This window comes from Cynara cardunculus (genome assembly GCF_001531365.2).
Source record: "Cynara cardunculus var. scolymus isolate 2C chromosome LG 10, CcrdV1, whole genome shotgun sequence".
NCBI lineage: Eukaryota > Viridiplantae > Streptophyta > Magnoliopsida > Asterales > Asteraceae > Cynara > Cynara cardunculus.
This window is the reverse complement of record NC_037537.1, coordinates 27,033,166-27,060,039: the sequence shown is the minus strand read 5'-3', so window position 1 is coordinate 27,060,039 and position 26,874 is coordinate 27,033,166. Positions and strand designations below refer to the sequence as shown.

The window sequence follows — 26,874 nt, the reverse complement described above, 5'->3', positions numbered from 1 at the left end:
GAACAAAATAAGCATGAAAGCCTTAAACCATTCAAAATATAATCAAACCTCAAACATGCAGATGTTTCTCATGCTTATTATAACCATCCCTACACCACAACTTCAAAATAGAACACAAAGCTAGAAATAAGTTTTAAGGGCACAAAAGCCACCTCTTTCAGACAAAATTGTCAGAAAAACAAACATAAATCAGAGAAGAATTACCGAATAAATCGGATGACAAACCTCAGTACTTGTAGTCCTTAACGTGGAGGCTTTCGGAAGCACCCTCGCTCAACCCAGCGCTGCCCTGGTATGTCCCAAGAGTAGCCTCAGAGTTGGCCTTGCACCTGGCAAGGAATGCATCCTGAGCTTTCTTCACATTCTCTAACTTCCCAGACCAAGCCTTGAGGGTACTTTGCTGCAGGGCACGTCCAAACGAGAAAGATAGGCTCCATGGCTTCTTTCCCTTGTATTGGTTCATGGCATTGAGGTTGACGGTAGCCTCCTCCTCACTCTGACCACCTGACAAGAACACAACAGCTGGGACAGCTGGTGGCATGGTTCGTTGCAGGGCACGGACTGTGTACTCTGCCACTACTTCGGGTGCAACCTTCTTGGCATCAGACCCAGGTGTAACCATGTTAGGCTTCAAAAGGGTACCCTCAAGAAGAACATGGTGGTCGTTGAGAGCTTTGTAGCAGGCAGCGAGAACGCGCTCGGTCACATCTGCGCACTTGTTAATGTCATGGGATCCATCTACAAGAATCTCTGGCTCAACGATGGGGACCAGACCGTTCTCCTGACAGATGATGGCATATCGGGCCAAGCCATTGGCATTCTCGTTGATGGCAAGCTGGGATGGCTCATTGTCACCAATCTTTAGGACTGCACGCCACTTGGCAAATCTAGCACCAGCTGTATAGTACTGGGCACATCGCTGGGCAAGACCGTCAAGACCTTGGGTTGTGGTCTCCCCATTGGTTCCAGCAAGTTCAACGGTACCCTTGTCAACCTTAATACCAGGGAGGACTCCAGCTTCCTTCATGACATCAACAAATGGCTTGCCTGCAACAATTTTTTGAATAGGAAAAATCAGAGGACAATAGGAACAACTAAAGATGAACATACCAAAACAAACCTTCTTTAAACCAATAGAAAATATGAAGAAATGAAACACATCTAGGCTCCATAAAAAGCGAACAGCAGCTTATATTGAATAAAGGAACTTTATGAAGATCGAAAGATTACTTGGAGAATTTTATGCCACATAAATTTTATATAATATGATACCTGCAGCAGTCTTCTGGTAAAGAGTTTCCTCGAAAAGAATAACTCCGCTGAGGTACTGGAGAGCACCAGGAGTGCAGAAAAGAAGCTCACGAAGTGCTCTCCTGTTTGACTCAACATTCTCAACATTGATGCTGGATAGACGTTTCCCAATTGTGCCGGTTGACTCATCAGCAGCGAGAATACCCTTGCCAGGGGTACCAATATAAGCAGCGTTGGCAATAAGCTCATCTGATAGAAAGAAAAGGATTTATTACATTTTCTTACAACTACTAATGGAAAGAAAAGGATGTATTAAAATATCATCAACAAATCTTAGTTGTTGCTATCAAAATGATTAACGATTAAAAAATTAGGTAAAATTTCAAGTTTGAGATGTACAAAATCATCAAGGCTGTGATATCAGCAGATCTTTTGATGTATATCAGCCAAGAGCACAGTTCAAAAAAAATTACATAAAACAATACAGTATCATCAGGATGAACACCAGTCTCAAGAGAAAAAAAACATCATAAGTTTAAGACAAGTTCTACGGTATATCTATAATAAGCACGTTTTATGAACGAGGACACAAATCTGCTTATGAAAAGCAACGTAAGCATCAACCACAGATCACCTTACCAAGTAAATTCATTCAGCCAAAGATCTAGGTTAAAAGTCAAACAAGATGAATGGAAAAAAAATCTCAATTAAAAATCATTTTATGCATATGACTAACACTAGTGGTGTGCCCGCACGATGAGCAGGTAAACCACAATTCTGAAACATTAGTTTAGCCTTGAAAAGTATGTGACATGACGGGATGTGCAACCATACGAATCTGGTTCGAAACAGTTGGCTCTACAGATTATTTCATCACAAGAAAAAAAAAATCAACTGAAGAACAATAACAGATCAACAAGAAATGCTTTCAAAGAGTAAATCGATAGTTTTCAAGGAGATACAAACAGATCCACCAAGTTCAAACCAAATCGCCACTTCCTGAAAATTACAAAACATCTCATGTATAATAGTCATAGGAAATCATTCAACCAAGCGATTAGCAGAATCAGATAAGAAGTTGGTAGCAAATAGTACTAATAACCTATTTGCATCTAAAAATAAATTAACAAGTTGAAAACACAAATCAGATCCAAAAATTAACAAACAAATAGCCTATTCAAACTACAAACATAAAAGAAACCGGATCAAACAGTAGATCTGAACAAAAATTCAACGGCAAAAAGATATAATACAGAATCTAAAACCGAATCAACTAGAGAGAGAGATGAAGATGAAGATCATACCAGCATACTTTCCTTTGTAGCAAGACATGTCGATGAGATTTAGATCTAAAAAAGACGATTCGAGAGAAAACTGTGAAGAAATGGTGAAATGGAATAGAGTCAAAGAAAAGGAGTGAGGGTTTACATATAAAGAAGAGAGATAGCCATCGGTATCATCGCCCCGAATCTGGCATCTCGTCTTGAGGCGGTTTTCATGGCCTTTGACCCTTTTGCCCTTCTGGTTTTTTTCTTTCAAAAAGTGAATTACATTAGTGGTCCCTGTGATTTGCTTAAATTTTGGATTTAGCCCCTAAAACAAACAGTCTATATTGACGGTCCTTAATTTTTCAATTTCATCACACTCGACGTTTCTAAAGTTAACACCGTTAATTAGCAACTGTTAGAAAAAGACAAATCAGTTCTTAGATAAATCATAATTAATTTTAGAGTGAATTACATTTTTGATCCCTATAGTATGATAAAAAAAAAACTAATTTGTTCTTCGTAACGGTTACTAATTGACGATATTAACTCCAAGGACCTTGAGTGTCATAAAATTGAAAAGTTAAGGAGAAGATGGTTTTGTTTTAGGGATCAAATCTAAATATTGAGAAAACTATAGGGACCACTATTGTAATCCGCTCTTTCTCAAAAGTTGGTGGTGTGTTTTCCTGACCTTTGACCATTTTGCCCTTATGTTTTATCTTTCAAAAGTAGGTGGTGTTGCGGTTTTTCTTTTCTTACCGTAAAACTTTTTGGTAAGTAAAGCGTCTTTTTTAAACAGGATTTACAGCATATTCCATTGAATCTCAAAGATTTCTTTAAAATATATAAATTAAAAATTAAAATCTTAGGAAAAAAATAAATTCAACTTTAATACTTTTATATTTAAATATATAAATATTAATTATATCATATAATTATTTAATATTGTAACAAATAAGGAAAATTTTAAAATTTTACTTTTTTATCTGTTATTTCTTGATTTTATAGAATATTTTAAAAAATCTGTTGGAAACAAAAAGAATCTTCAAAATCTTGACTTTTTGTATTTTATAAAATTTGTAATATTTTTAAAACAAATGACTGAAAAAACAAAGCTTTTTCTAATTATTTTCTTGTTAGAAAATGTACACGGTACGATTATAAACCCTTGAGAGTTTAAATTTTCGAAAAATATAGGATTTTATTTGAATAATTTTATATTTTAAAAATTTTAATATTAATTATATTATTAAAATATGTAATATTTAAAACAAATTTGTAAGGAAACTTGAGAGTGAGGAGAAAAAAAAGGTAAATAATTAAAAATATATTTCGTTATTCTAATTAATTTTTTAATAATTTTCTATATTTGGAAGATTTTATATTTTTTCTTATTTTCTTTATTTTATAAAACATTTTAGAAATTTGTCGGAACAAAATAAATTTCAAAATTTTTATTTATTTATTTTTTAAGAAAAGAAATAAATTAAAACAGTCATTTTGACCGTATGTTTTTACTTCTTAGTCATTTTTCTTTCAAAATAATGAAAATAATTGTAGATTTGTAATTGACAGGTACACAATTTATGGAGGGATCAAAATGTAAGAAAAAAAAATTTGAACCAAATTCGCAATTCCATAGACCATATGTAAATTTGCAAAAACACTGACATATTTTACATTTTGATGCATCCGCAAGTTGTGGACCTGTCAATTACGAACCAATGGTTATTTTCGTTATTTTTAAGATATAAATGACTAAGAGGTGAAACGCATCATGAAAAATGACTATTTTAATTAATTTTCCTTTAAAGAAACTGTTAGAGGTGCTCAGATGATAATGTTTATATATATATATATATATATATATATATTTTTTTTTTTTTTTTATTTTTTTTTAATTTCTTCAAACACTGCTTTTGAATGAGATATAGTACTAAACTTGTTTGGTTTAGTTTTGTAATAATGATATAGGTGAAGGATCGTGCTAGAAGATAAGTTATGATGAGAAGCATAAGAAACGATATAAAGTTTTGATCATTTTTAATCTCATGTCCACTCATGAATTGTCTTTATAAGAGAATTGATCTGGTACATCCGATACCTCATTAGTATTAACATTCAATTATGATTGATCCAAAAATAAATATCTCTTATTACGCTTCTTGTCATAACCGGAACCCAACCCTAATGATATATGATGACAATTTTGTATTTGAATTAAAATGTTACTTAATTTTCAGATAATTATTAGCCGTCATACTTTGACTTTAAATGTTAAACTTATACCAATTAATATTACAATACTTTTATTTATGTTTCTATGATATTAGCAAAAAACTGAGTTTTGATTTGGATGTATGAAAAATTTCAAAGGGATCTAATGGAGAAAGGAAAACCGCACACATTCGATATGTCAATTGCTAACACGATCTCATGATCGTCGATATTGTAGGAGGAGGTGGTGTTTTGTTCACTGGAAGAGCAACATGGATTCATATAGTTTTCTTGGGGGCTATTTACCAAATGTTTGTGTGAGTAAGCGTTTACCAAGTTACATTACTTTGTCGAATGAATATGGTAAGGAACAAAAATTTTACCTGGTAAGAGCGAAGGCATGGACAGAGAGTCTTACCAAGTAAATGATGGCGAGGATTCTTACCACAGTTAGCGCTTACCGGATAAATTGTTACATACAATATCGTATTAGCATACTAAAATACCTGGCAAGTAAATAGCAGTGCTAAATTTTATCGATAAACACTTACCCGTTAAAATCTCACACAATGGATTTGTTTGATTACAGTAACCAAAAGCCAAATACATACGTAAAATAACATACTATAAGACTCGTTATCTTTTTTCATCTATTTATTTTCATCATGACATTAATATTTTTAATTTCATTAATGAAAAATCGTTGGTGTCAAAGACTTGTTCACATAAACCTTTATTTAGAGCATTTATAACAGGTATATTATTCAACCCTCTTCTTCTATATTTAAAGATTTGTTCATCATCTCTATTCAGCAAATTTTTCTTAAATTTATAAATTTAAATAATATAATTGTTTGGGAATGCTAAAAGCATCTCCAACAACTTCTCTAAATAGATAAAATAAAAAAAATCAGAATTTTGAGTCAATATTTTGCTTTAATAGCTTTCTCAAAACTATATTTAAATGGAAAAAATAGAAAAGAAAAGTTTTTTCTCCAAATATAAAGATAACTTCAAAAATAATTATCAAGTGAGACCACTAATAGAAAAAACTTTAAAAATAAATATTTAGATAGAAAAATAATATATTAATAGACGAATGAAATATTTTAATATTATAATTAATATTGGATTCTCTATGTAAATTATTAAGGGGTTGTTTACTTACGGCTTAATTAGGTTTATTGGTCTATCTGGCTTATTCACATAGCTCATTTGAGTTGTTTACTTACGGCTTATTCGCACAGAACATGGCTTAATCGCACAAATAGAAATGGTGTGTTGTTCCCCATTCAGCCACAAAAATGACACTCTTACCCCTTATTTAAAGCATCACCTCCTTCCCAAACGAGAGACACCATCGTCAACCTCTTTATGGTTTTTTGTTTTGATGTTCAAATAATTAATATTGGAGGGTAAATCGATCATTTATGTTATTCAGACGGTTGATTCAGATAAAAAAATAAACAACAACACCCATTTATCTAAATAGATAAATTTATTCATACAAGACTTGATAAAAAAATTGAGTAAACAATCCCTTAATTGTCTATTTTAAAGAATTTTGACAAATCCGTGAACCCTTCGTTGAAGTTCAAAGAGGCGGTCTATATGTCATAGGTCAAAAAAGGGTTGCATTATAAAAGAGGCAGTCTATATGTCAAAATTAGAACCCTATTTAATTAATTAAATTATTTCGACCAATCATTTAACGTATAACTTGTCATATTGAAAGCAATTAATTGGTTGAAGAAAATTTTATTCAATATGAGAAATGGTTTATACTATTCATATGTGAATCAAATAAATCGAAAAAAAAATCACGTTTAATTTACCTACTTTTTTACCAATTATTCATATATGATTTTTACATGTGAACTTACATATATAAAACATTTACCAGTACGTTATCAATACGTTTGTCTTTCTTATTTGAACTTTTATGCATTCTATATACCTCTTATATGTACTACACTATTTTTTGCTTCTTGACTTTGTCGCCGCCATCTATGAGTACTTCCAAGTTCCAGCCATCCCTCCGTCCGACTAAAAACTTGGATCCAGTTCAAGATCCATCTCTAGAGACGGTCGTACTGATAAGCTGGTTGTTAATTGATAAGTTGTCTGATGGCTTTAAAGCTAATAAAAGACTAATTATGCATAACAAGAGAAGTTTGAAACGTAAATTGCCGAAAATGATTGAGCCTCAAGTAGCAAATTTGTCACTAAATTTAGCGATGGAAATGGTTGGACCCATCAAGAACACGTTAGGAAAGCTTCAGATTCTTGACAAATATGGAGCAAATAGGCAAGAATATGATGATTGGTGCTTACAGATGCTGAAAATCCGGCATCATATGTTATCGTGTCAAATTCAGTCCAGGAGATAGGATCCGTGTTCATTGCCGCAATATGCATCCAAATTCCTAAAAACCAATAAAATGTTAGTTCAAATTAATAGTTGTTGAAACTGGAACTTCCAACTCATTACTTGAGTTCATAATCAAGCAATTAATGTGAACCATGCCAGTAACAAGATTACTCAGTCTTGTCAAGGGTCTTTTAGTCTAGTGGTATTTGGGTCTTTGGCCTCGTAGAAGGTCAGGGATACAAACTTCACCAAAGGTGAGGAGGGTTTGGAAGTTTATTTGTTGTATCTGCTGTATATAAATATTATATACTTCAAAAAGAAACAAGATTACTCGGTCCAGAAATTAAAAACAACAAAAATTGGACTTTCCAAATTCTCGAAGCAACTTCTAGTTCTAGAACCCATATAATTATTTTAAACTACCGTAATGCAAGTTTTATAGCTTTCTGTTATCATCGGTTTATCCAACACATTGCCACCCGAACTGTTTATCAGGTCCCAAGATTAAACGGACCCACACAGGGGAGTAAAGAAGGGGTTATTTAACTGAGATGTGTTCTTTAAAATCCATGACCTGACAGGTTTCTAGATGTTCTTGTGTAAGAAAGTGGCATTTTTTAGTTAAGTGGCATTCTCAAATCTGTCAGAAGGTCATTTAACCAAAGGACCTAGAGTATATATATGTAACATATATATAGGTTCAAGTAACTGTTTATCTAGACGATATGCACTTGTGCATACGAGTAATTTGTAAGCAATTTGTCCGTCCGGTATGCACATGTGTATAACATGCACACGTGCATAAAAACCAAAAAACTTCAATTACTAAAATGAACATGTGTATGCCGTCCGGATGAATGGTTACTAGGGTGTTCCTTAGTTTGTCATTTTTTTGGGGGTTTTCCCCTGAACCTCCTCCTCCTCTCTCTCTCTCTCTCTATATATATATATATATATATATATATATATATTGAGAAATAGATTTTATCATATAACCCTTCTTATATGAACTCGTGCATTTTAATAACATCTACTAAGTACTAAATCAAATACTTACTATTTCTGTTGTGCATGCCACTTTTCAATGCTTCCGTACCAGGTCCACTGAAAACACAATCCTGCAATACGTAATAGACCAGCTGAAATGACCTCAACAAATGCCATGAGGTATGATCTCTGAGGAGAGAGACCAGCAGTAGCTATGGACAATAAGAATCCTTCCAAATTGCAGGGGACCATAAAACACCCGGATTTGATGCCATCCAATGCTTTCTTTGCAACCTCATCAGCTTGCATTGCACCAGAGGATGCTGCTATGATGCTTGTCAATCGTGGCTTTCTCTTGTTCTCTGCAATAACCAGAAATGAAGGAAAAAGACCAAATTCTTATTACAGATACTTTAGATTCCACTAAAAGTTATTTGAGTTCTCTGCAAAATGTAAAAACTGTCTAGAATCATCTTAGGAACATATTCTAGTCTAATATACATCTCCGACTACCAAATTATCATATATAAACTTTATATTCCACTAGAAGTTAATTGAGTTCTCTGTGAAATATCAAAGCCAACGGGATCCCTAAGTAGGACACCGCCATAAAACATCATTTCTCCAGGATAGATATCATCACACTTTTTGAGCTGAAAATACTAGGATCGCAAAACTAAAGACATAAATTCAATAGAGCTACTTCAAGATACAAACAAGACTGGGCTTCCTAGCATAGCCTCACAGGCTATATGTTCAGATACCACTTCCAATATCCTTTTCTCATTTGTGGAAGAGATAGGAGGAACAGGATAGACAAGAAGAGAGATCAAGGAGAGACTACAGGGCAGAGAAACATGGATGACAGCAAAGCGAAAGCACGAGTTTTTGACCAAAAAGAATCCCAAAGTTCTGACATGTCAGTGGATGAGCATGATCTTGATTACTCCTTTTCGCCAAGAAAAAACATAACTAAAGCAAAAGCAGCAACACAAGATAAAGATAATCAAAGAGACCTAATAACAATGAGGGAGGGGCATTCGGCAAACTGCAAACAAAAGTGGCAGATTTTATAACAAACCATTTTCTTTAGAGAAGGCATGGAGGGATTTGAAGCCATGACCTCCAAGATGTTGTCACATACGGAATGAGCCAAGTACAACCAAGCTAAATGCTTCATGGCTTTTTATAGTTGTCATTTTTTAAAATGACAAAGGATTGAAAGCATTTGCCACGTTTGACAGAAGCGGACCTACTCATAGAGTAGGGGGGTGCACGGGAACCCGCTCGATCGTCCCGTCGTAATGGAAATTTTTACCAGTCGTAATTGTTCACCCGCTTAATTATGAAGTGTGCTCTTATATGTTTTTAAAACAGGACACCTGAACTAGGAGAATGAGGTTGCTGGAATGGTTGGGACACTACTTGCCTTAAGGTCATGGGTTCAAATATTTTTTGATAACAATTTATAGTTTTTTATATTTAAAAAGAAAGGCAAACAAATATACAACAAAAGAATTGAACTCAAGAACTCAACTATAAAATAACAAAGTCTTACCAATCAACTACAACTATTTTTCATTTATAATTGTCTCAATCTTACTTTTATCTCTTTCTTTTTTAGTATTTTTCTTCCTATTTACTCATTAATCTTAAATTTGTTTTTTGTAGCGTTCTAATGGCAATACATGTTTATCCAAAATAACTTGAAAAAAAGATTAAATTGGTTATAGTTAACAATTCATACTTTGAATGATTTTTTATTCTTAATCTTTTTTATAATACTTAAAAATCGGTTATTATTCCTCTGTCCATGATGTCATCGAACATATTTATGTAAGAAATTTATAAAATTATATTTTGTTGTTGCATTTTGTCAACCATTACGAAATCAACCAAAAAAAATCCCTCGTAAAGGTGGAATTCGGCCGAGAACACACCGAGTGTAAGACTTGGTGTTGCGTCTTGCTCAAAAAATCAAGGTTGGTTTCATTTGTAAAAATGTATTGTATTAAATTGACACAATCGAGTTTTCCTCGAGTCAAATCGTGTTGACTTTTTCCTGGGTTAAACCGTAACTTTGTTGGCCTCTGATTGACCTTAAAGGTGCATCCGCTCAGAACTGGGTCCGCCACTGACTTTTGACATCAATGTTACTATCCGTACTGAAAATCGGACAAGCTTTGTATATGACAGTAAATCAGTAATAGAAGTATAGAACTGTAAAATATACTAAAAGCAAGAGGTAGACGTTGCTGAAATGACCCTTAAAGGTGCCTGCATCTGGTAGGATGAGTTGCATGGCTGATGGGCTCATGGACTAAACTTACCTCGGAATTTTTTGTAAACGAGGGGGTTTGAAGGCTCCACAGTCCACAACTCAAAGATTGCAATTAAATGCCGAGAGAGAGAGAGAGAGAGAGGTTGAACCTTCCACAAGACCAGGTGTATCCGTGTCTGGGGGAAAGATAAGCGAAACATGAATGTTGTCAGCAACAACTTCTTGTTGCAGCGCTTCTGCCAATCCCCTTAGACCAAACTTACTAGCTGAATATGCTGTATAACCATAAATGCCCACCTAAAATTGAAAAAGTGCATCAAGAATCATAATAATCTTTCAAAGCATTAAAAACCAAAAGAGAAAAATTAGTACTCAATAACCACACACAAAAAAAAAAGCATTGAATCGAACAATTATCCAGGCTTCTTGAGTCAATTTATCAGAAGAGGTGAAATAGAATAACAGATACACAAACCACGAACATAAAGATGCAAGATAATCCAGAAGTAACGCAAAACAAAAAGCTAAAAGAACAACCATAATACAGTAGAAGTCGTAACAACTTACACAGAAGAACAATTCTAATACAGTAGGGTGGAAAACTATAGTTTATGGTTACACAACAGCTAAGAAAAGAGGAAACAAGAGAGAGAAGGTGATGTTTATGAGATATAGTTTTTAATGTGAACAATGATGTCTTGGTTCAAATCCAAGTCATCTAAGTACAGGCATGTTGGAAAGCCAATAATGCTTGAGAGCTGGTTGTCATATTCGATATTCCAATAGCTCATCAACTCCTTGGGGTCAATGGCAAAAACCCCTAAAGTTTGCCAGGTTCATTTTGGACTACTTGGACCAAAATACCACAAAAAAATATCTACTTGCTAACCCCAAGATAGAGTAAAATACATGATTTGCTAGTGCTCTAGCATTATGCAATATTTATCTTTATTAGTTTTGAACACTTGAAATGAAATTTCAAAGATCTCAATTTCTATTTTCTATTTTAGGTTTGAGATTGTTGAAGAACGGCCTGCCAATGCATTTGGTAATAAGAGACGGATGCAAACATTCCAAAAGCAGAGCAGGCTAAAAGAATGAGGTTCTATAGTAGTGAAGCTTGTATGGTATCTTTCTTTGTCTCCGTGATATGTTAATGCCTCAATGCTTCCATCTTGGACCTATTAAAACTTATCTCTGCTTTCATACATGAACATTGCATACCATGTTAAATTCCTTACTTTCAAACAAAGGACAATCAATTACTTAATTGATCTCAATTTCTTTTACCTCAACATTGTGTATGATGTTAAAATAAAGAGTGTAACTGGTGCCACATTTACAGAAATAAAACTAAGCTTGAACATTTTGTATGAAAAATTTGCAACATAGATTTAGGTAAGATATGCAAGAAGCTATTGAGGATAGTAGTTTAGAGTTTTAGTAAAATCACTTCATGATTCTGGGATGGAGTCTGGTGCCATTCCTCTGAAGTTTTTGTTTCTTGTTTACATGTTCTTGCAAACACATTCTCTTGATGGTGTCCTGGACTGATTATTGGTGTATTTGTTACACACATGGAACATTGTTTATCACACCTCTCCATGTGCAAAATACAACACACACCAGTCTTCACCAATTTGCTTTTATACCAGTCTAAAACAGTTACTGTTATATGAACAAAGGTACTGTCATTAACCTGTACCACTTAAAAATTGCAATTTTGAAGTCACTGTGTTCTATCTTTTCTTATTTTTAGTCAAACTAAGCTCAATTAGGGGAAACTTTTGCACACTTTGCAAATTGATAGATAGCATTGGACCAAAGTTCTAATGGCAACAAATTGTAAGAACTACTTGAATCACCAAACCCTCTACTCGTTGAAAATCACAACTTCAATTCAGAAACCCTTGTACTACAAGATAATCGGCCTGAAAGTAATAATGCTAGAAGAACACACAAACACAGTACCTGACCGGCCTGAGACGACATAAATGCGATCGAAACTGGCTTCCGATCAGTCCGGTTCTTCATTCCGGGCAATGCCGCCTTAACCAGATTAAAACTCCCAATCAAATTTACATCAATCATGCCCTTAATCTCCTTCATCTCCTGATTCTCAAGCTCTTGAGCTACAAACACGCCTTGATTACAAACCAAAACATCGATCGGACCAGCAGTCGCCACTGCTTCCTTGACGGCTTCAAAGTCGCATACATCAGCGCTAATAATAGCAACATCTATGCCGGTGGAGAGGCGGATAGAGGCCTTGGCTTCCTCAAGCTTCTCGAGATTACGAGCTAAGATAGTAACGCGGGCACCTTCAGCTGCGGCTTGGCGAGCTAGAGCTAGGCCGATGCCGCTGGATCCGCCAGTGATGAAGACATGTCGAGATTTGATTGGAATTCTGATGGGGCGAGGACGGACGATGAGTTTAAGGAAGAGAAGAAAGAAGATTGGGAGGAGAATGGCGAGAGCAAGAAATGAGAGGTTGGGGTCCGCCATGGATTCTCTGAGGAGAGCAGATCGACGGGAAATGATCTAGAGAATCGAGCGGAGAAATCAAACTGTAAAACGACAGCAGCCTGCTATTTTTTTCCTATTTTTATTGTTTGTAAAAAAAAATCAAATTTTCTAAAATTATCGGAATGATTTTGTATCATGGACTTTTTAAACATTTAACGTCTTAATTTTATTGTAAATAATTATATTTTATTTTATATTTTATTATGAAAAATATTTAATCATGCCGATCACTTGATCATTAATTAAAAATACCGCTTCTAAATAATTAATCTCTAGATTATTAATTATATTTAATTAAAAAAGAAACCAATTTAATTAATGAATTATAATCCCCCAAATTAATTCACCCCATTAATAATTAATTGAATCCGAATAAAATCTTGGGCCTAATCTGTTAACAACCCAAATAGCCCAGAAAATACTAACACAAACTTCGGCCCAGGAATCCATATGGCCCATCAGGATCTCCAACCCAATAGACGCTACCCATAACGGTTATAGGCCCAATCCGGACCGACCCGATTTTTAAAAACAATGTATTTATAGCTTTCTAAGTGTATTTGATTGAAAATCAAATTAAAAATTTACAAGAAAACATAATTTTTAAGTGTCTTTGATTGAAAATCAATTATAAAACTATAATAAAACGTAGTTTTTATGTGTATTTGATTGAAAATCAATTATAAAACTATAATAAAACGTAATTTTTAAGTGTATTCGAGTGAAAAACCTTTTATAAAAACTACAATAAAACGTATTTTTTAAGTGTATTTCATTGATCTAATTAGATATTTTAAAGTGTATTATAATAACATTGAAATATATTTTTAATAAAAATATAAAAAATGTATTTTTTTTTAATATAGGACCGGGTTGGGCCCCGCCTGGGACCGGTTACAAGTACTCTTAATCGGGGGGGGGGGGGGTGTATACACACACATTTAATTAAAAAATTAATATACGATCGGTTTGGTCCCGACACGAGACCGGTTACAAATACCCTTAACCAGGCCTTAGTACATATATAAGGAAAGGTTCATTTGAGAAGTAGATAAGTGATCTTAGCACTTCATCTGATCAATATTTGCAGGTTTGACCGTAAAGCACCGGATAATTTACCGCATTGGTATGCGGAAGATAAATAAGTAGTTTCATAACTTTTACAAATAGATAGCAAACAAATTCACATGTGAACTCATATGTTACACATATGAACTATATTTTCATATGTGAACTCGTTAATCAATTCATATGTGAACTATTTAAGTGATTCATATATAAACGCACAGGTTCATATATGAATCGGTTAATTAATTTGTATGGAGATCACACTAATTCATATGTGAATCAGTCAATTAGTTCACATGTGAATCAGTTAAAATAATTGATATATGAATTACACTAGTTCATATGAGAATCATATAGGTTCGTATATGAACCCGTTTGTCCCTAATATGTAAAAGTTACGAAACCATCCTCTTTATTTTTCATATAGCCGTAATTTTTTACCAATCAAAGCTGTAATTATTAATCAGTCAAAGTCATAATTATTGTTCAATCAAAGTCACAATTATTAAATTTGATTTTGACCATATGAAAGGCTAAATTATGGGCCTAATCATATGAGAAATAATTAGTTTGTGGTAACTGTGAGGTCAAATCACATATGATACAAATGTAATACTAAATCAGAGACGTGGGAGATTTTCGGCACGATCTTGGTTGCGGGCCAAGTCGCCTTACACCACTAAGTCCCTCACATGTGATAAGAGTGTTATTGATATAATATTATAATTCATCAAGACCATCACATTTGATGCTAAATCATAGACGCATACAACATTTGGCGTGACCTAAGTCGTATAACACTTCTTCCGCATACCACCAGGTCCCCTCACGCGTATTATCACATGTGATAAGAGTGTTTTCGCGTTCTCATCAAATGAATGTGTTTTTGTTTGAACCTCCACCTATATATATATTTATGGTGACCAATCACATATTTATTATACTTCAAAAGTCAATATAAAATATATATATATATATATATATATATCAATTTATGGTGACCAATCACATATTTATTATACTTCAAAAGTCAATATAAAAATTGGTTGATTGGTAGTTGGGCGGTTGTGTACTTTGGGATGGAGTCAAACCCCCCTCATAAATTTTCATTTTTTTATATTATGTTATATTTTATTTCAAATATCTTGTTTGACCCTATAAAATGGTTTTATCTTACATTTTTTTAATAGTTGTTTGATAATTACTGAATAATTTGGTATAGAATCATTAAGAGACTGTTTGTTATAGTGCAAAATAAAATATAATTATTTTATAATTGTTTACAATAGAATTAGAATGTTGAATGGATAAGAAAGACCCAATACAAAATCATTCAAAAGATTTTTAGAACCATTAAGAGACAACAACTTTTTTTCCAAACAATATTCATTTCTTAATGATTCAGATGATTACTCTTAATGTAACTATTAAAAGGTAAACAAACAACCCCTATAAATCTCACTTCAATACCTTACTTAATGCTTAATCGTTAATTTTTCATCAATTCTTATTTGTTGTTCTATTTCGCAAGGAAAATTGAAAGACTTTTTAAAATAAAATCACCAACATTTGGAACCGGATCGTAGAGGTACTGGTTCTTGAAATATTCACCAACCTCGGCTTTACATCTTCAATGTTCAGAAAAGTTGATTTGAATGATCTTCCATACGATCCATATGAAATAAACAGAACTATATTAACAATCCATCACCAAAAATCTTGGATCCGCTCGTACATTTTGTTTGGTCATCAAAATATGAAAGAATACGACACTACATATGTTGCAAAAGGCATCAAAGACCATAGTTCAAAATGGTCAGGATCTGCTTACAACATCCACAATGGAGGTTCCTGATGAGGTTCTTCTTGAGGTTTTTATAAAAATCTCCACCGTGGGACGAGGGTTTTTGTCCAGTCGTAGTTCTTATTAGAACCCAGACGGTTGGACAAGAACCCAAGTTATTACATATATTTATTTTCTGTTATTATTTTATTTATTACTTCTTAACCATTTTATCTTATGTATTAATTAGTTTAATTTTCACACGTTTAATTTTAATTTATCTTGTTATATTATTCTTCGCATGTTCAAACAACGACAAAAAGGTGCAAGAAAAGATGTTGAGCTTGATTTGGCGTGCTTCAATCTCGTTAGTCAATAATCAAAGGCCCATCAGTATTATATAAGGATTTAAAGGGATATTATGTATACATGCATAATTTTGCATAATATGATTGTTAAAGGTGACACTGACATGTTGATCCATTGGATTAATAAACAGGTAGATAATTCAACACATATATTTCAATATTCTACTCATTAATTCCAAGAACATTTTCAACAAAATTCTAAGATTTTCTCAAATGAAATTCATCGTTAACTCCGCTCCGACTTGGTCGAACATATTTGGTTGAATCAAAATTACAATTTACAAGCGATCTATATTACTATTTATAATATTGTTTTACTTTTTACTAAGATTAATATTTCTGTATTTTTGCATTTTTTTTGTATTGCCTTTTGTTCTGCTAAACCCATCCAGGTGTGTTGAAAATTAGTTAATATACGTGTTTATCGAATTGCATGGAGATATGCATCAATAGTTGTGACAAGTCGAAATTCCTTAAATTACAATATTGAAGAAGAACAAACATAAAGTTGATTCTGATAATGTACTTTTGTACCTACATAGAGTCGCTGTTTTAAAACTACGGATTGTGAAAACCAATCATATGCACTAAAAGACAAAAACGTACACAGGTTTAAAAGGAATTAAAAATTTTATATTTCAGAATACTTTGTATCAAACAAATATAATTTTACTACAGGGCCGTTTAATAAACATTTTCCTTGGTCAATGCTTACCTGCTATTTTCCCTTACATGTGAACATAACAGGTATCTGGAGTCTTACTCGGTAAGAAGAAAGACAAGAATCGAAAGTCTTCTCCAATAAGTAAAGGTGATAACTCTAACCCGATAAACACCTATCAAATCATAAATATTTACGGTTAATCCATTTTGATCAAACAAGTGGGAATATTAAACGGCCAAATTAATATTGTCCACGTGACCAACGCGATTGGTCCCATAAGATCCATTTAGTCTTTTTCACGGATGTTCACCCACGAACCAACAAACAAAGAGTCAAACCTTGGTTAAAGTGAAACTTCATCTATCCCAAACCAAATACGTCACTGCTTAGGTCACCTCTCACTTAACTCTATAGACTTGGAACTTGCCGACCGCAGATTTTTGTAGGGACCCACACCACCATTTATCCCTTCCTCCTCTTCATACCCTTTCACCCCTCTACTTTCTTTTCTGTATAAAACCACCCCTCCAACTCCCGAAATTAACAAAACTACCCCACACAATGATCCCAACCCGACCCATAACCCGACCCCCATCTTATCTTTCCCTGCACCCTCCCTCACCTTAAAATAACCCATCTTGGTCTCATCCATAACCTCGACTAATGTTTGTACGGGATAATCTATCGCGTAGCAGAATCCAGATGTGTTACTGTACACCGCACCCCAGCATGTGCACTTCTCCTCACATGCACGCTCACATTTTTCTAAAGAACTCATCATCGTGTACGCCATTATCTCCTTGTTTGCTAGCTCCACACCACTTCTTCTCAAAACCCGATATCTTTTCCGGCAGAAATCGTCGCCGGAGGTCTCACACTGGTCGCCGGAACTGTATGATCTCCGGTTATCTAAGCAAGAACAGCTGTTTCCCGGCCGGCATAGACCATAAGCTCCACATGAGCTGGGTAGATCACAAGGGTTAGCTATTTGCTTGAAATCCACGACCCATGAGGATCCGGTCCAGTAGTAGCCGATCAGGTTTCCATCGGGTTCAAGTCGGATTATTCGGTTACCAGTTCCGGGTTGTTGGAAGCTGCTGAAAGGCTGCAAGTCGACCTGATTCGAGCTGTTTTGGTACAAGCCGAGGAAGCCGTTTGGGCTCAGCGTAGCGTGGATGGGTCCTTCGCCTTTCGTGATGTGAGCTTTGGTTTCCATGGGATTATGCTGGAAGTAAAGACGACCGGGATCCGAGTCCGGACCCGAATTAGTTGCAAATCTGGCGTAGAACCCGATGAAATCGGATCCCAGCTTCATGGAATACATCCCATTTGAAGAAACCAGTTTCATGGCACTAGTGAAATTTTGATTCTCCACAAGGGTATTATAGGGAAAGTCAAAACTTTGCCACACGACAACCGGAGACTCCCCTTCGCTCTCGATCAATAAATTGGAGGTGTTGGAGAGGCGTACACGGTGGCCGTCTGTGTAAGTTGACCAGAATACCCCTGTATGCGAGTGTGAAATGACAAGACTGCCATTGAACGAGAGACGAGTCTGGGACGACCATGGAGCCAAAGGACTTTTTCCAGCGATCCAAAGTGGCACCTGTGACGAGACGTGGATGACGGCGAGAGCAAGGTGAGTTCGATCAACTCGGAGGAAAGCCAGTGAGTAGTTACCAATGGAATCAGTGAGTAGAGGTTGGAATGATGATACTGGTAGTGATGAATCTGGGGTGGCGGTGAATCCTCTCAGTAGCTCTTGGAGGGCGGCGTTGGGCGGAGATAGGAGGAGGAGAATGGCTGTGTAGATGATTGGGAATCCATACATGGTGAAAGGTGGAAGAGAGTATATGATATAGTGCTTATATTTGTATGTATTCATAGTTGGAGCTCAGAGGGGTTGATTTGCATGGAAAAATAATATAAGTGTGCCACTAGAAGAAAAATATTAAAATTTGGTCTAAGATGAGGTATGACTTTTTGGCAATTGGAAATAAATGCTTATTTAATGTTTGGTTGCTTTGATCATTGATGCGAAATAATATTGGTTGTTTTGTTGATATTTTATAATCTAAGTTAAGGTGGTTATTTTCATTTGATTTTAATTAAACTACTTAAAAGATGTTTTTGATAATTGTTAAATGGTTTGATGTATAATGATTAAGTAGTCATAATGATTAAAAGACTTTCATGATATAAGGCAAAATAAAATATAATTATTTGGTAATTGTATACAATGAAATTATAGCTCTTAATGGTTAAGGGAGATCCATGATATAAAATCATTTAGAGAGTTTTAGAACCATTAAGAGATATATTTTATTTTGGCAAACAAGATTCACTTCTTAACAGTTCAGAGGTTGTCTCTTAATAAAACTATTAAGATGTAAACAAATAACCCCTTATTAATGATTTATGTTAAGTATTATTGAATAATATTAGCATAATTGACGTTTAGCTTAGTTGGTTAAATAGTGGAATGACTTTGCTTAAATATGAGATAGGTTCAGGGTTTGATATATAACAGGGCTCTCTACTAGTTTTAGTCACTGAGTGAGCTTAAAAATGTCTCATCACATTGATGTGTTTAGAGACGGGTTTCGTGTGGGGTCGTTCATGGTTGCGTAATTAGGGGTGTACGTGGGTTTTGTTTACGATATTTTTACAACCAAACTCAGTTGTGGCGGTTTAGAAAAATCTCAACCCAACCCAACCTAACCTAACCCAACTCCGTTAAAATTATAACTCAACTCGACTCATTCAAAAGTATTACCCAATCCAATATTTAGATGTTGAGGCAGGTTACATTGGGTTGACAGGTTATTAGTTACATAAATTTGACAAATGAAATAGTTTATAAAACGTAAGTTTATGTAAGTATACTATAAAACATTCTAACTAGAAGTGTTCCAGTAGATTTATAATATGTTTTTAGACGTTTCAGCAAAAACTTTGTAATGTTTCTAAAAAGAGATATAAATATAAACTTAACGAATATTATATAATTTTTTACACAATATATATATACATATATATATAGAGGAGCGTTTAAATGAAAACTTGACCCATTTGTGTAAACCGTGTAAACCAATCTCATCCGTCCATTTTCTTGATTAATGCCCTAGATTGTATTATTTTATTTTAGGAAATTAAAAAATAAAAAATAATTAATATTCATTTTATTTTATTTAAGAAAAAAGGGTAGAATCGGTATTCATATCAAAAACCCTCGTTTCCTATTTCCAAATACTCCCATTGTATTTTAGGAAATTAATATTTATTATTTTATTTTAGGAAATTAATATTCATTATTTTATTTTAGGAAATTAATATTCATTATTTTATTTTAGCATGTTCATTATGAAATTATTTTTTCAAATACTTCCATTGCATATGAGTCAATTTTCTAAAAGAACAAATTCCATTACGCACCCGTTTTATTTCATTCTACAAACTAAACGGATTAATTTTAAATACAATGCAACTGTGTTCACTACGAAACTAGTTCATCAATCCCCAATAAATTACATAATGAAAATGTTGCACCAACATCAAAATATTTGCTACACTATTTCATAATGAAACCTTTTCACTATGCACCAGCTTCATGATATGTCTATTTCATAAATCACTATGCACCAGCTTCATGATATGAAACCTTTGAACAATGATGAATTACATGAACCTTAATAACATATAAAATTAAATAAAAATGTTTCATCAWGAAACTAATTATTCAGCCTCAAGTCAAATATGAAATGAAACTGTTTCACCAACATCAACCCCTTTCATAAACTATATGACAGAGTATTTATTATATAGGGATGTTCATCGGTTGAGATCCGATGAATTTAGGTGGATCTGATCCGGTCCAATCATTTTATCATCCAGATCCGATTAACATTGAACATCTGATCCGATTCAAATCTAATAGATGATTAGATCGGATCGGTTCCATCCATTGGATGTTACTATTGATTATCCATTGGATCGTATTTGATTTATCCAATCCTTCGATCCAAATACTCAACCAATTATTTGTATATTTTCTTAAGTTATTAAAAAGCCATGTATAAAAATATTAATTAAAAAACAAAATCATAAAATATTAATGATTATATATAGTTATTAATTGGATGTTAGTTGAATGGTCATCGTATTGGATCGCTTCGGTTTTATTGGATGTTGGACTGTCAATCCAATAACCGATCGATCCGATTTGGATGTTGAAATTTCGGATCCGATCCAATCCAATTGCAATTGAATATCCGATGATGGTCGGCCGATTCAAGTTGGATCGGTCGGTTGATATTGGATTAGATGACTTTCTGCATACCCCTAATATTATATATATAGATATAAATTTTGCCCAAATAATATTATAATTTGAAATGGAGGTGGTCAGTTTTGGGCTTTGAACCGAACATATGTTCATGTTAATCTATGGGTTGGATTGGATATAGCAAAATTAAGCCCGTTCTATAAATTGTTTGTATACATATCATGTAGTAGGTTAGGTTTTATCATGAGCTAGTGATGGTCAAAAATAGGTCCCAGATTGGGCCGGTCCCAACCGATCCCCAAATTTCTCATAACCAACCATAATTGGTCCTTAGCCGGTCCTGGTTCCAGGCCGGACCGATTTGGCCACCACTTTCATGAGCTAATGTTTTTAAATGATGAAAAGTTATTTTATATTTAAAAATAATATTTATATAAATCATTTAAAATATATACTTTCTTTAATTTAAAAACCTCAAATGATTTATCCACCTCTAGTTCACTATCTAAAGTTTAAACTTGGGATTCGATACATACTATATAACATATATTTATATACTTGAAAAGCGGTTGGTATTTAATAAGAGGGTCCGGTCTAAGACAAGTCGTGATGAGGGGCTGTTTAATTAAACACCTAGGGGCTGTTTACCAAACATTTACCCAATAAGTGCTTACCGGTAAATTAACACTATTATTTTCTCACCTGGTAAGATTTTAGTCTACAAAAACGACATCGTATGCAACAAGTTACCCCGTAAAAGCTTATTGTGGTAAGAGTCGTCGCCCTCACTTACTGGGTAAGACTCTTGGTCCTTGTCTCGATCCTACCGGGTAAGATTTTTGGTTCTTACCATATTCATCCGGTGAGGTAATGTTACTTGGTAAGCGCTTACCCAGATAAGCGTTTAGTAAACGACCCCTAAATCACATCTAACAATTCATTTTAACCAAAATATATTATCGTCAATTTTAAATTTGAAAAACGTAATTTACTCTTTATTTTAGAGCGAAGTACGTTTTTAGTTCCCGTGGTTTGTTGGAAATTCCTATCTTTATTATTGGGCATTTGAGATTATAATTTTCATTATTGTAGATTATAATTAGCTGCTTTTTTTAATCTACATGGTTTACGATTTATTATTATTTTTATCCTTTATAATGAATTGACTCAATAACAAAAATAGCAATAAATTGCATATCATCGAGACAAAAACCATAATTTTAAAAATACGAAGGACAAAAGTTATAATTTTAAACAAACCATCGGGAATAAAATCGTAATTTAGTCCTTTATTTTATCAACTAGTTTCAAGTAAACTGCAATTTTAGTCCTTGTGGTTTGCTGTTTTTCTTGAATTGGGTCCTTACAAAACTTTTATTTCTAAAAAACCTTATGGTACGTAAAAATGCTTGGTTTGGGTCCCTCGTAATAACGACTATTAATTTCATTGGTTAAGTAAAGGTCATTTTGTCTTTTCCACCTTTTTTTTTTCATTTTCTCTAAAAACCTGCAATTAACTCTTTTCTATTACTACACCACCACCCATCAGTGCAGTCGACCACTACCCATGGTACCAACAGTTTAACCGCCACTTGTAGTTGATTCCACCACCATCGCATGACGACCAACATTTCAACTTATCACCACCACTAATATCTCATTAGAAACCATCTTAAAGCAATATATAAACATTAAGCATGGACATGAAAATTGAAGATATCAAAATCAAAATACTAAATCATAAAATCATCATTCAGTTTTCAATAATCAAAATATAATTACATAGCTTGAACACAAACACGATAAGCCATAATTCAAACTCAAAACTCAAGTTTAAACCTTAAATCAAATTCAAGCCCAAACCCGCAACCAAACACTAAATAAAAGTCAAATAGGAACCCGAAAACAAAATAAAAGTCAAACCTACATCACAAATTACCCCGTGAATCGAACTCTATAAACCATAGCCAAATCAGGAATCAAAGATGATTTATTTGAGAGGTGAAGAAATAAATAAGCTAATGGGTAGTAAGCGATGATAGCTTACTGAAGAGGATATCAAAAAGCATCCTCACTGGAATCTTCTTAAGGTTTCGCGAACCCTTCACTCATCCATCACAAAGCTCTTTCGTCTTTCTTAGCGATGGAGAGATAAAGTGGTGTTGCTGCTCAGAGGTGACTGATCGATCGAGGCAGGAGGAAAGGAAGGGGTCTTTGGACCTTGATTGAAAAAGAAAAGGAAAGAAAGAGAAGGGCATGTGATAGGGTTGAGGGCAGGTGTCAATAATGAAATGGTAGCTATGAGATTTGAATCGGAAAAGAGGGACTAGGGAGTTGATCAGTGGTCCCGTGTTTACATTTATCTCTTTCTCATATACACATATAAATTATATGGTTTATTATTTAAAAAAAATGAAATAAAGATGGAGAAATACCATAATCACCCTTTGCTTAACCGATGTAATTAACAGCCGTTGATATAAGGGACTAAAACTAAGCATTTTTGCATATTATAGAGGTTTTCTTGTAATTATTCTTTTTAAGGACCCAATCCAAGAAAAACAAAGGAGGCTAAAATTGTAATTTACTCGTCATTAGTTTCTTAATAAGGAAGTTTTGCCAAGTGGGATCTAACACCTGATTGGTCACACCAATTTCCCCTTTTAAACTGTCCAAATTGAAAACCAAAAGCCCCGTCAAAAAATATATGCCATAGAACTTATTAAGGTCGGCCATGGATGCGCCGCCCAGAAACACTGGTGGACTCCACCGCCTTTCTCACCAGATTTTTATGCACATTACCTATATATACCCAATTTCCCCATCTCCCCCACCGACAATTCATCTTCAATGCATCCTCCGTCTTCTTCTTCGCTTTCTCCGACTGCCTCCGATTCCATTCCACTTGTTCCGTCTCCTTTTCCGATCTCACACCAGCAGCCGGTTCCCAATTCAGTGGCCTTTGGTGGGTATTCTTTAGATTTAACAATGATTTACTCTTTTCCCCCAATTCACTCTGTTTTTTGGTGTATTTGTGCACCCAAATTCCAATCGAAATCAGTTCATAGTTTTGAATTGAACCGAATCGATTCCAAATTCGCAATCCCCTGCTCTCGAACACTTGTTTAATTGTTAGAATTTTCATTCGAATTTGATGGATTTTTGTTCTCATGTTTTGATTAGAATTTGATGTGTTCTTTTTCTTTCTTCTAATGGATATTGATTAGATGCGATGATGACGACAATCGGAGAAAGGGAAGTGGTTCCCCAACCGTTGGAGTGTCTACAAGGGATACAAATTCCGCCATTCTTGTCCAAAACCTTTGATTTTGTGGATGACCCGAATCTAGATCCGATTATCTCATGGGGTAGCAATGGGCAGAGCTTCGTGGTTTGGGATCCGATAGAGTTCGCCCGAATAATCTTACCCAGAAACTTCAAACACAACAATTTCTCGAGCTTTGTTCGACAACTTAACACATATGTGGGTAATTATTAAGCTTCAAACCCTTGATCATGGCGTCACTGTGTTAGTTTGTATGTAAATCCTCATCTTTTTTTTCTTGTTTCTTCTCCAATTCTTCATCTGTATGTTCTTTCCTCTTTGTAATTCGTCTTTCTTACTCGCGTTTTGTATAATTTCGATGTAAATTTTACATTTTTTGCTCTGTAAATGATCGATTTTCGCATAATTGAACTGGTTTTCGAATTGGGTATTTGCTCTTTTCGTGTTATATCGATGCAGATTGAAGTGGATTTCGTCTCTTAATTCGATTACCTCGATTTAGTTTACTTTCTTGTGCCGATTGATGATGTTGAATGAAAAATGTTTGATCATCTTCTGCACATTTTTGTTTTTACTGGTTCATGTGATTCGATTCAGGGATTTCGCAAGATTGATACAGACAGGTGGGAGTTTGCGCACGGAAGTTTCTTGAAAGGAAAGCGGTATCTTTTGAAGAACATTCAAAGGCGTAAATCGAATCAGTCTACAAATGACGAAGCAAATAACCAGTCGATCGAAGCTGAAGTCGAACGATTGCGGAAAGAAAAGACGGAAATGATGCAAGAAGTTATCGAGTTACAACATGAACAGCGTGAAACGCATCGGTATATGGAATCCGTAAACGAAAAACTCAAAGCAGCCGAACACAGTCAGAAGCAAATGGTGTCGTTTTTGGGTAAAGTGATTGGAAAACCAACATTCTTGTCTTCTTTACGAGCGAAGAAAGAACAGCAGATTCGTATTTCGGCTCCGAGAACTGCTCGAAAGTTCGTTGAATATCAACCCCATGAATTGATTCCTCTTTCGAATCTTGATTTCGGTATAGAAACCCATGATCACGATTCGAAAGGGAAAACCATGTTAGATATGCAATCGGAGGCCGGACCGGAGGACTACTTATCTCCGCCGGCGGATTTGGTTAAAGGGAAGAAGGTGTTGGAGCCCATTTCCGGTGGGATTGAAGACATTACTGTGAAACAAGAGGATATTTGGAGCATGGGTTTTGAGACGAATGCAGAGACATGGACCGATCTTGGAAACTATGAGTTGCCGGAGTTTGGTGCCGGCCGTGGCGACTTGTCGGAATTATGGAATTTAGGAACTTCAGGTGGTGATAATTGGCAGAGTGAGGATATTAGTTTCGATGATGAGATTGGAACGCAACGATATCCGTAGGGGTTGATTTGTGGATTCCAACTCGTAAAATATTGAACGTTTTTAATAATTTTTTTTTTTATTAAACTAGATTTCGTGTAGATCGATCTGTTGGATATTATATTACTATTGGTTATTTACTGGATCAGATTAGATACATCATGCATCGAATATTTTGATACAATTTTCAATCGATTGGATCAGCCGTTTCAACCATTATCCATATATTTTCTTAATTTATTAAAAACAATTACATATAAATATCAAGTAAAATATATCGTAAAATGCTAATAATTATATGTACTTAATAATTGGATGGTGGTTGAATGGGAAATTAGATGATAATTGGATTAGATTGATTTGGTATTATTGGATTATGGACTGTTATTCAAGAACCGATCGATCTAATTTGGATGTTGAAATTGTGGATCCAATTACAATTGGATGTCTGATTATGATCGATTGGTTATAATTGGACCAGTTGGTTTAAATTAGATCGGATGATTTTTTGCACACTTCGAACAATACTGTTATGATGAAAATGCTTCTAGGTCCATGTGTTGTGGTATAACTTATAACAACACAACTTATATTCGAGAGACGTACTTTAACTTATCATTAAATCCGTTTTATGCAATTGAACTACCATTAAACACGCTTATGCTTGTTTTCGGTTGTCTAAAAAGAATAATTTGTGGGTAACCTCTTAAACCACCCAAACTTTGTCGAGATTTCTTGAAGTGAAAAAAGTATTAGAAGAATAAAGATTAAATTGATATTAAAAGTCTGAAATCAGATATCCAAAAATGGTCATAATGTGTATGTTTTAGATGCTTCTATAAATCACCACCATCGATACACCTCAAAAACATATAGAAGGGGAACGATGAATGATGATTCAGTCTGGGTTTGAAGAACTATGATAGAGTTTGTTGGTTTTTGTTTTGGTTTTGAAGAACAGTGCCCCTCTTGGGCCTGCCTGTTACGATCAACGGTGACAATATACGGAAGAAACCCAAGAAGGAAGGGGAAGGAGGTGGTCGAAGAAGTCCGGGGGTAAAAGAGAGGAGAGTGGACGAAAGTACATGAAAGAACTGTTTTTATGTTAGCAACAGAGGCCCAAACTTATGGAACTGTTGATCTTG

The 26,874-nt window shown here is 34.4% G+C and overlaps 4 protein-coding genes across 4 annotated transcripts; 1 reads left to right on the top strand and 3 right to left on the bottom strand.

Annotated features, from left to right (window-relative positions):
• LOC112518986 (fructose-bisphosphate aldolase 6, cytosolic) lies at positions 1-2,660 on the bottom strand. The gene is made up of 3 exons (XM_025126835.1): positions 2,556-2,660; positions 1,273-1,500; positions 1-1,047 (listed from the first exon to the last, which is right to left on the bottom strand). Exons 1-3 carry the CDS (start codon positions 2,581-2,583, stop codon positions 227-229), a joined length of 1,077 nt encoding a protein of 358 aa, XP_024982603.1. The 5' UTR covers positions 2,584-2,660; the 3' UTR covers positions 1-226.
• Positions 2,661-6,829: 4,169 nt separating this feature from the next.
• Positions 6,830-12,890, bottom strand: LOC112519618 (3-dehydrosphinganine reductase TSC10A-like). The gene is made up of 4 exons (XM_025127829.1): positions 12,347-12,890; positions 10,525-10,672; positions 8,165-8,456; positions 6,830-7,162 (listed from the first exon to the last, which is right to left on the bottom strand). Coding segments are annotated over exons 1-4 (975 nt in total). The 5' UTR covers positions 12,881-12,890; the 3' UTR covers positions 6,830-7,161.
• A 4,285-nt stretch (positions 12,891-17,175) lies between these two features.
• LOC112520182 (PAN domain-containing protein At5g03700) lies at positions 17,176-18,669 on the bottom strand. Its single transcript, XM_025128484.1, has one exon. The coding sequence runs from the start codon at positions 18,667-18,669 to the stop codon at positions 17,176-17,178; it is 1,494 nt and encodes a 497-aa protein (XP_024984252.1).
• Positions 18,670-23,701: 5,032 nt separating this feature from the next.
• LOC112519833 (heat stress transcription factor A-3) lies at positions 23,702-25,829 on the top strand. Its single transcript, XM_025128132.1, has 3 exons — positions 23,702-24,034; positions 24,297-24,553; positions 24,953-25,829. The coding sequence occupies exons 1-3, from the start codon at positions 23,920-23,922 to the stop codon at positions 25,748-25,750; spliced, it is 1,170 nt and encodes a 389-aa protein (XP_024983900.1). The 5' UTR covers positions 23,702-23,919; the 3' UTR covers positions 25,751-25,829.
• Positions 25,830-26,874: the final 1,045 nt, after the last annotated feature.

What these genes read in the sequence shown, in the direction of transcription:
- LOC112518986 (XM_025126835.1), bottom strand. Translation starts at nt 2,583, where the DNA reads ATGTCTTGCTACAAAGGAAAGTATGCTG. An exon ending in CTACAAAGGAAAGTATGCTG is followed by an intron (nt 1,501 to 2,555) that starts GTATGATCTTCA and finishes TCTTTCTATCAG; the next exon opens with ATGAGCTTATTGCCAACGCT. An exon ending in TTACCAGAAGACTGCTGCAG is followed by an intron (nt 1,048 to 1,272) that starts GTATCATATTAT and finishes AAATTGTTGCAG; the next exon opens with GCAAGCCATTTGTTGATGTC.
- LOC112519618 (XM_025127829.1), bottom strand. Translation starts at nt 12,880, where the DNA reads ATGGCGGACCCCAACCTCTCATTTCTTGCTCTCGCCATTCTCCTCCCA. An exon ending in TGTCGTCTCAGGCCGGTCAG is followed by an intron (nt 10,673 to 12,346) that starts GTACTGTGTTTG and finishes TTTCAATTTTAG; the next exon opens with GTGGGCATTTATGGTTATAC. An exon ending in TACACCTGGTCTTGTGGAAG is followed by an intron (nt 8,457 to 10,524) that starts GTTCAACCTCTC and finishes TGGTTATTGCAG; the next exon opens with AGAACAAGAGAAAGCCACGA.
- LOC112520182 (XM_025128484.1), bottom strand. Translation starts at nt 18,669, where the DNA reads ATGAATACATACAAATATAAGCACTATATCATATACTCTCTTCCACCT.
- LOC112519833 (XM_025128132.1), top strand. Translation starts at nt 23,920, where the DNA reads ATGCATCCTCCGTCTTCTTCTTCGCTTTCTCCGACTGCCTCCGATTCC. An exon ending in TCCCAATTCAGTGGCCTTTG is followed by an intron (nt 24,035 to 24,296) that starts GTGGGTATTCTT and finishes GATATTGATTAG; the next exon opens with ATGCGATGATGACGACAATC. An exon ending in TTCGACAACTTAACACATAT is followed by an intron (nt 24,554 to 24,952) that starts GTGGGTAATTAT and finishes GATTCGATTCAG; the next exon opens with GGATTTCGCAAGATTGATAC.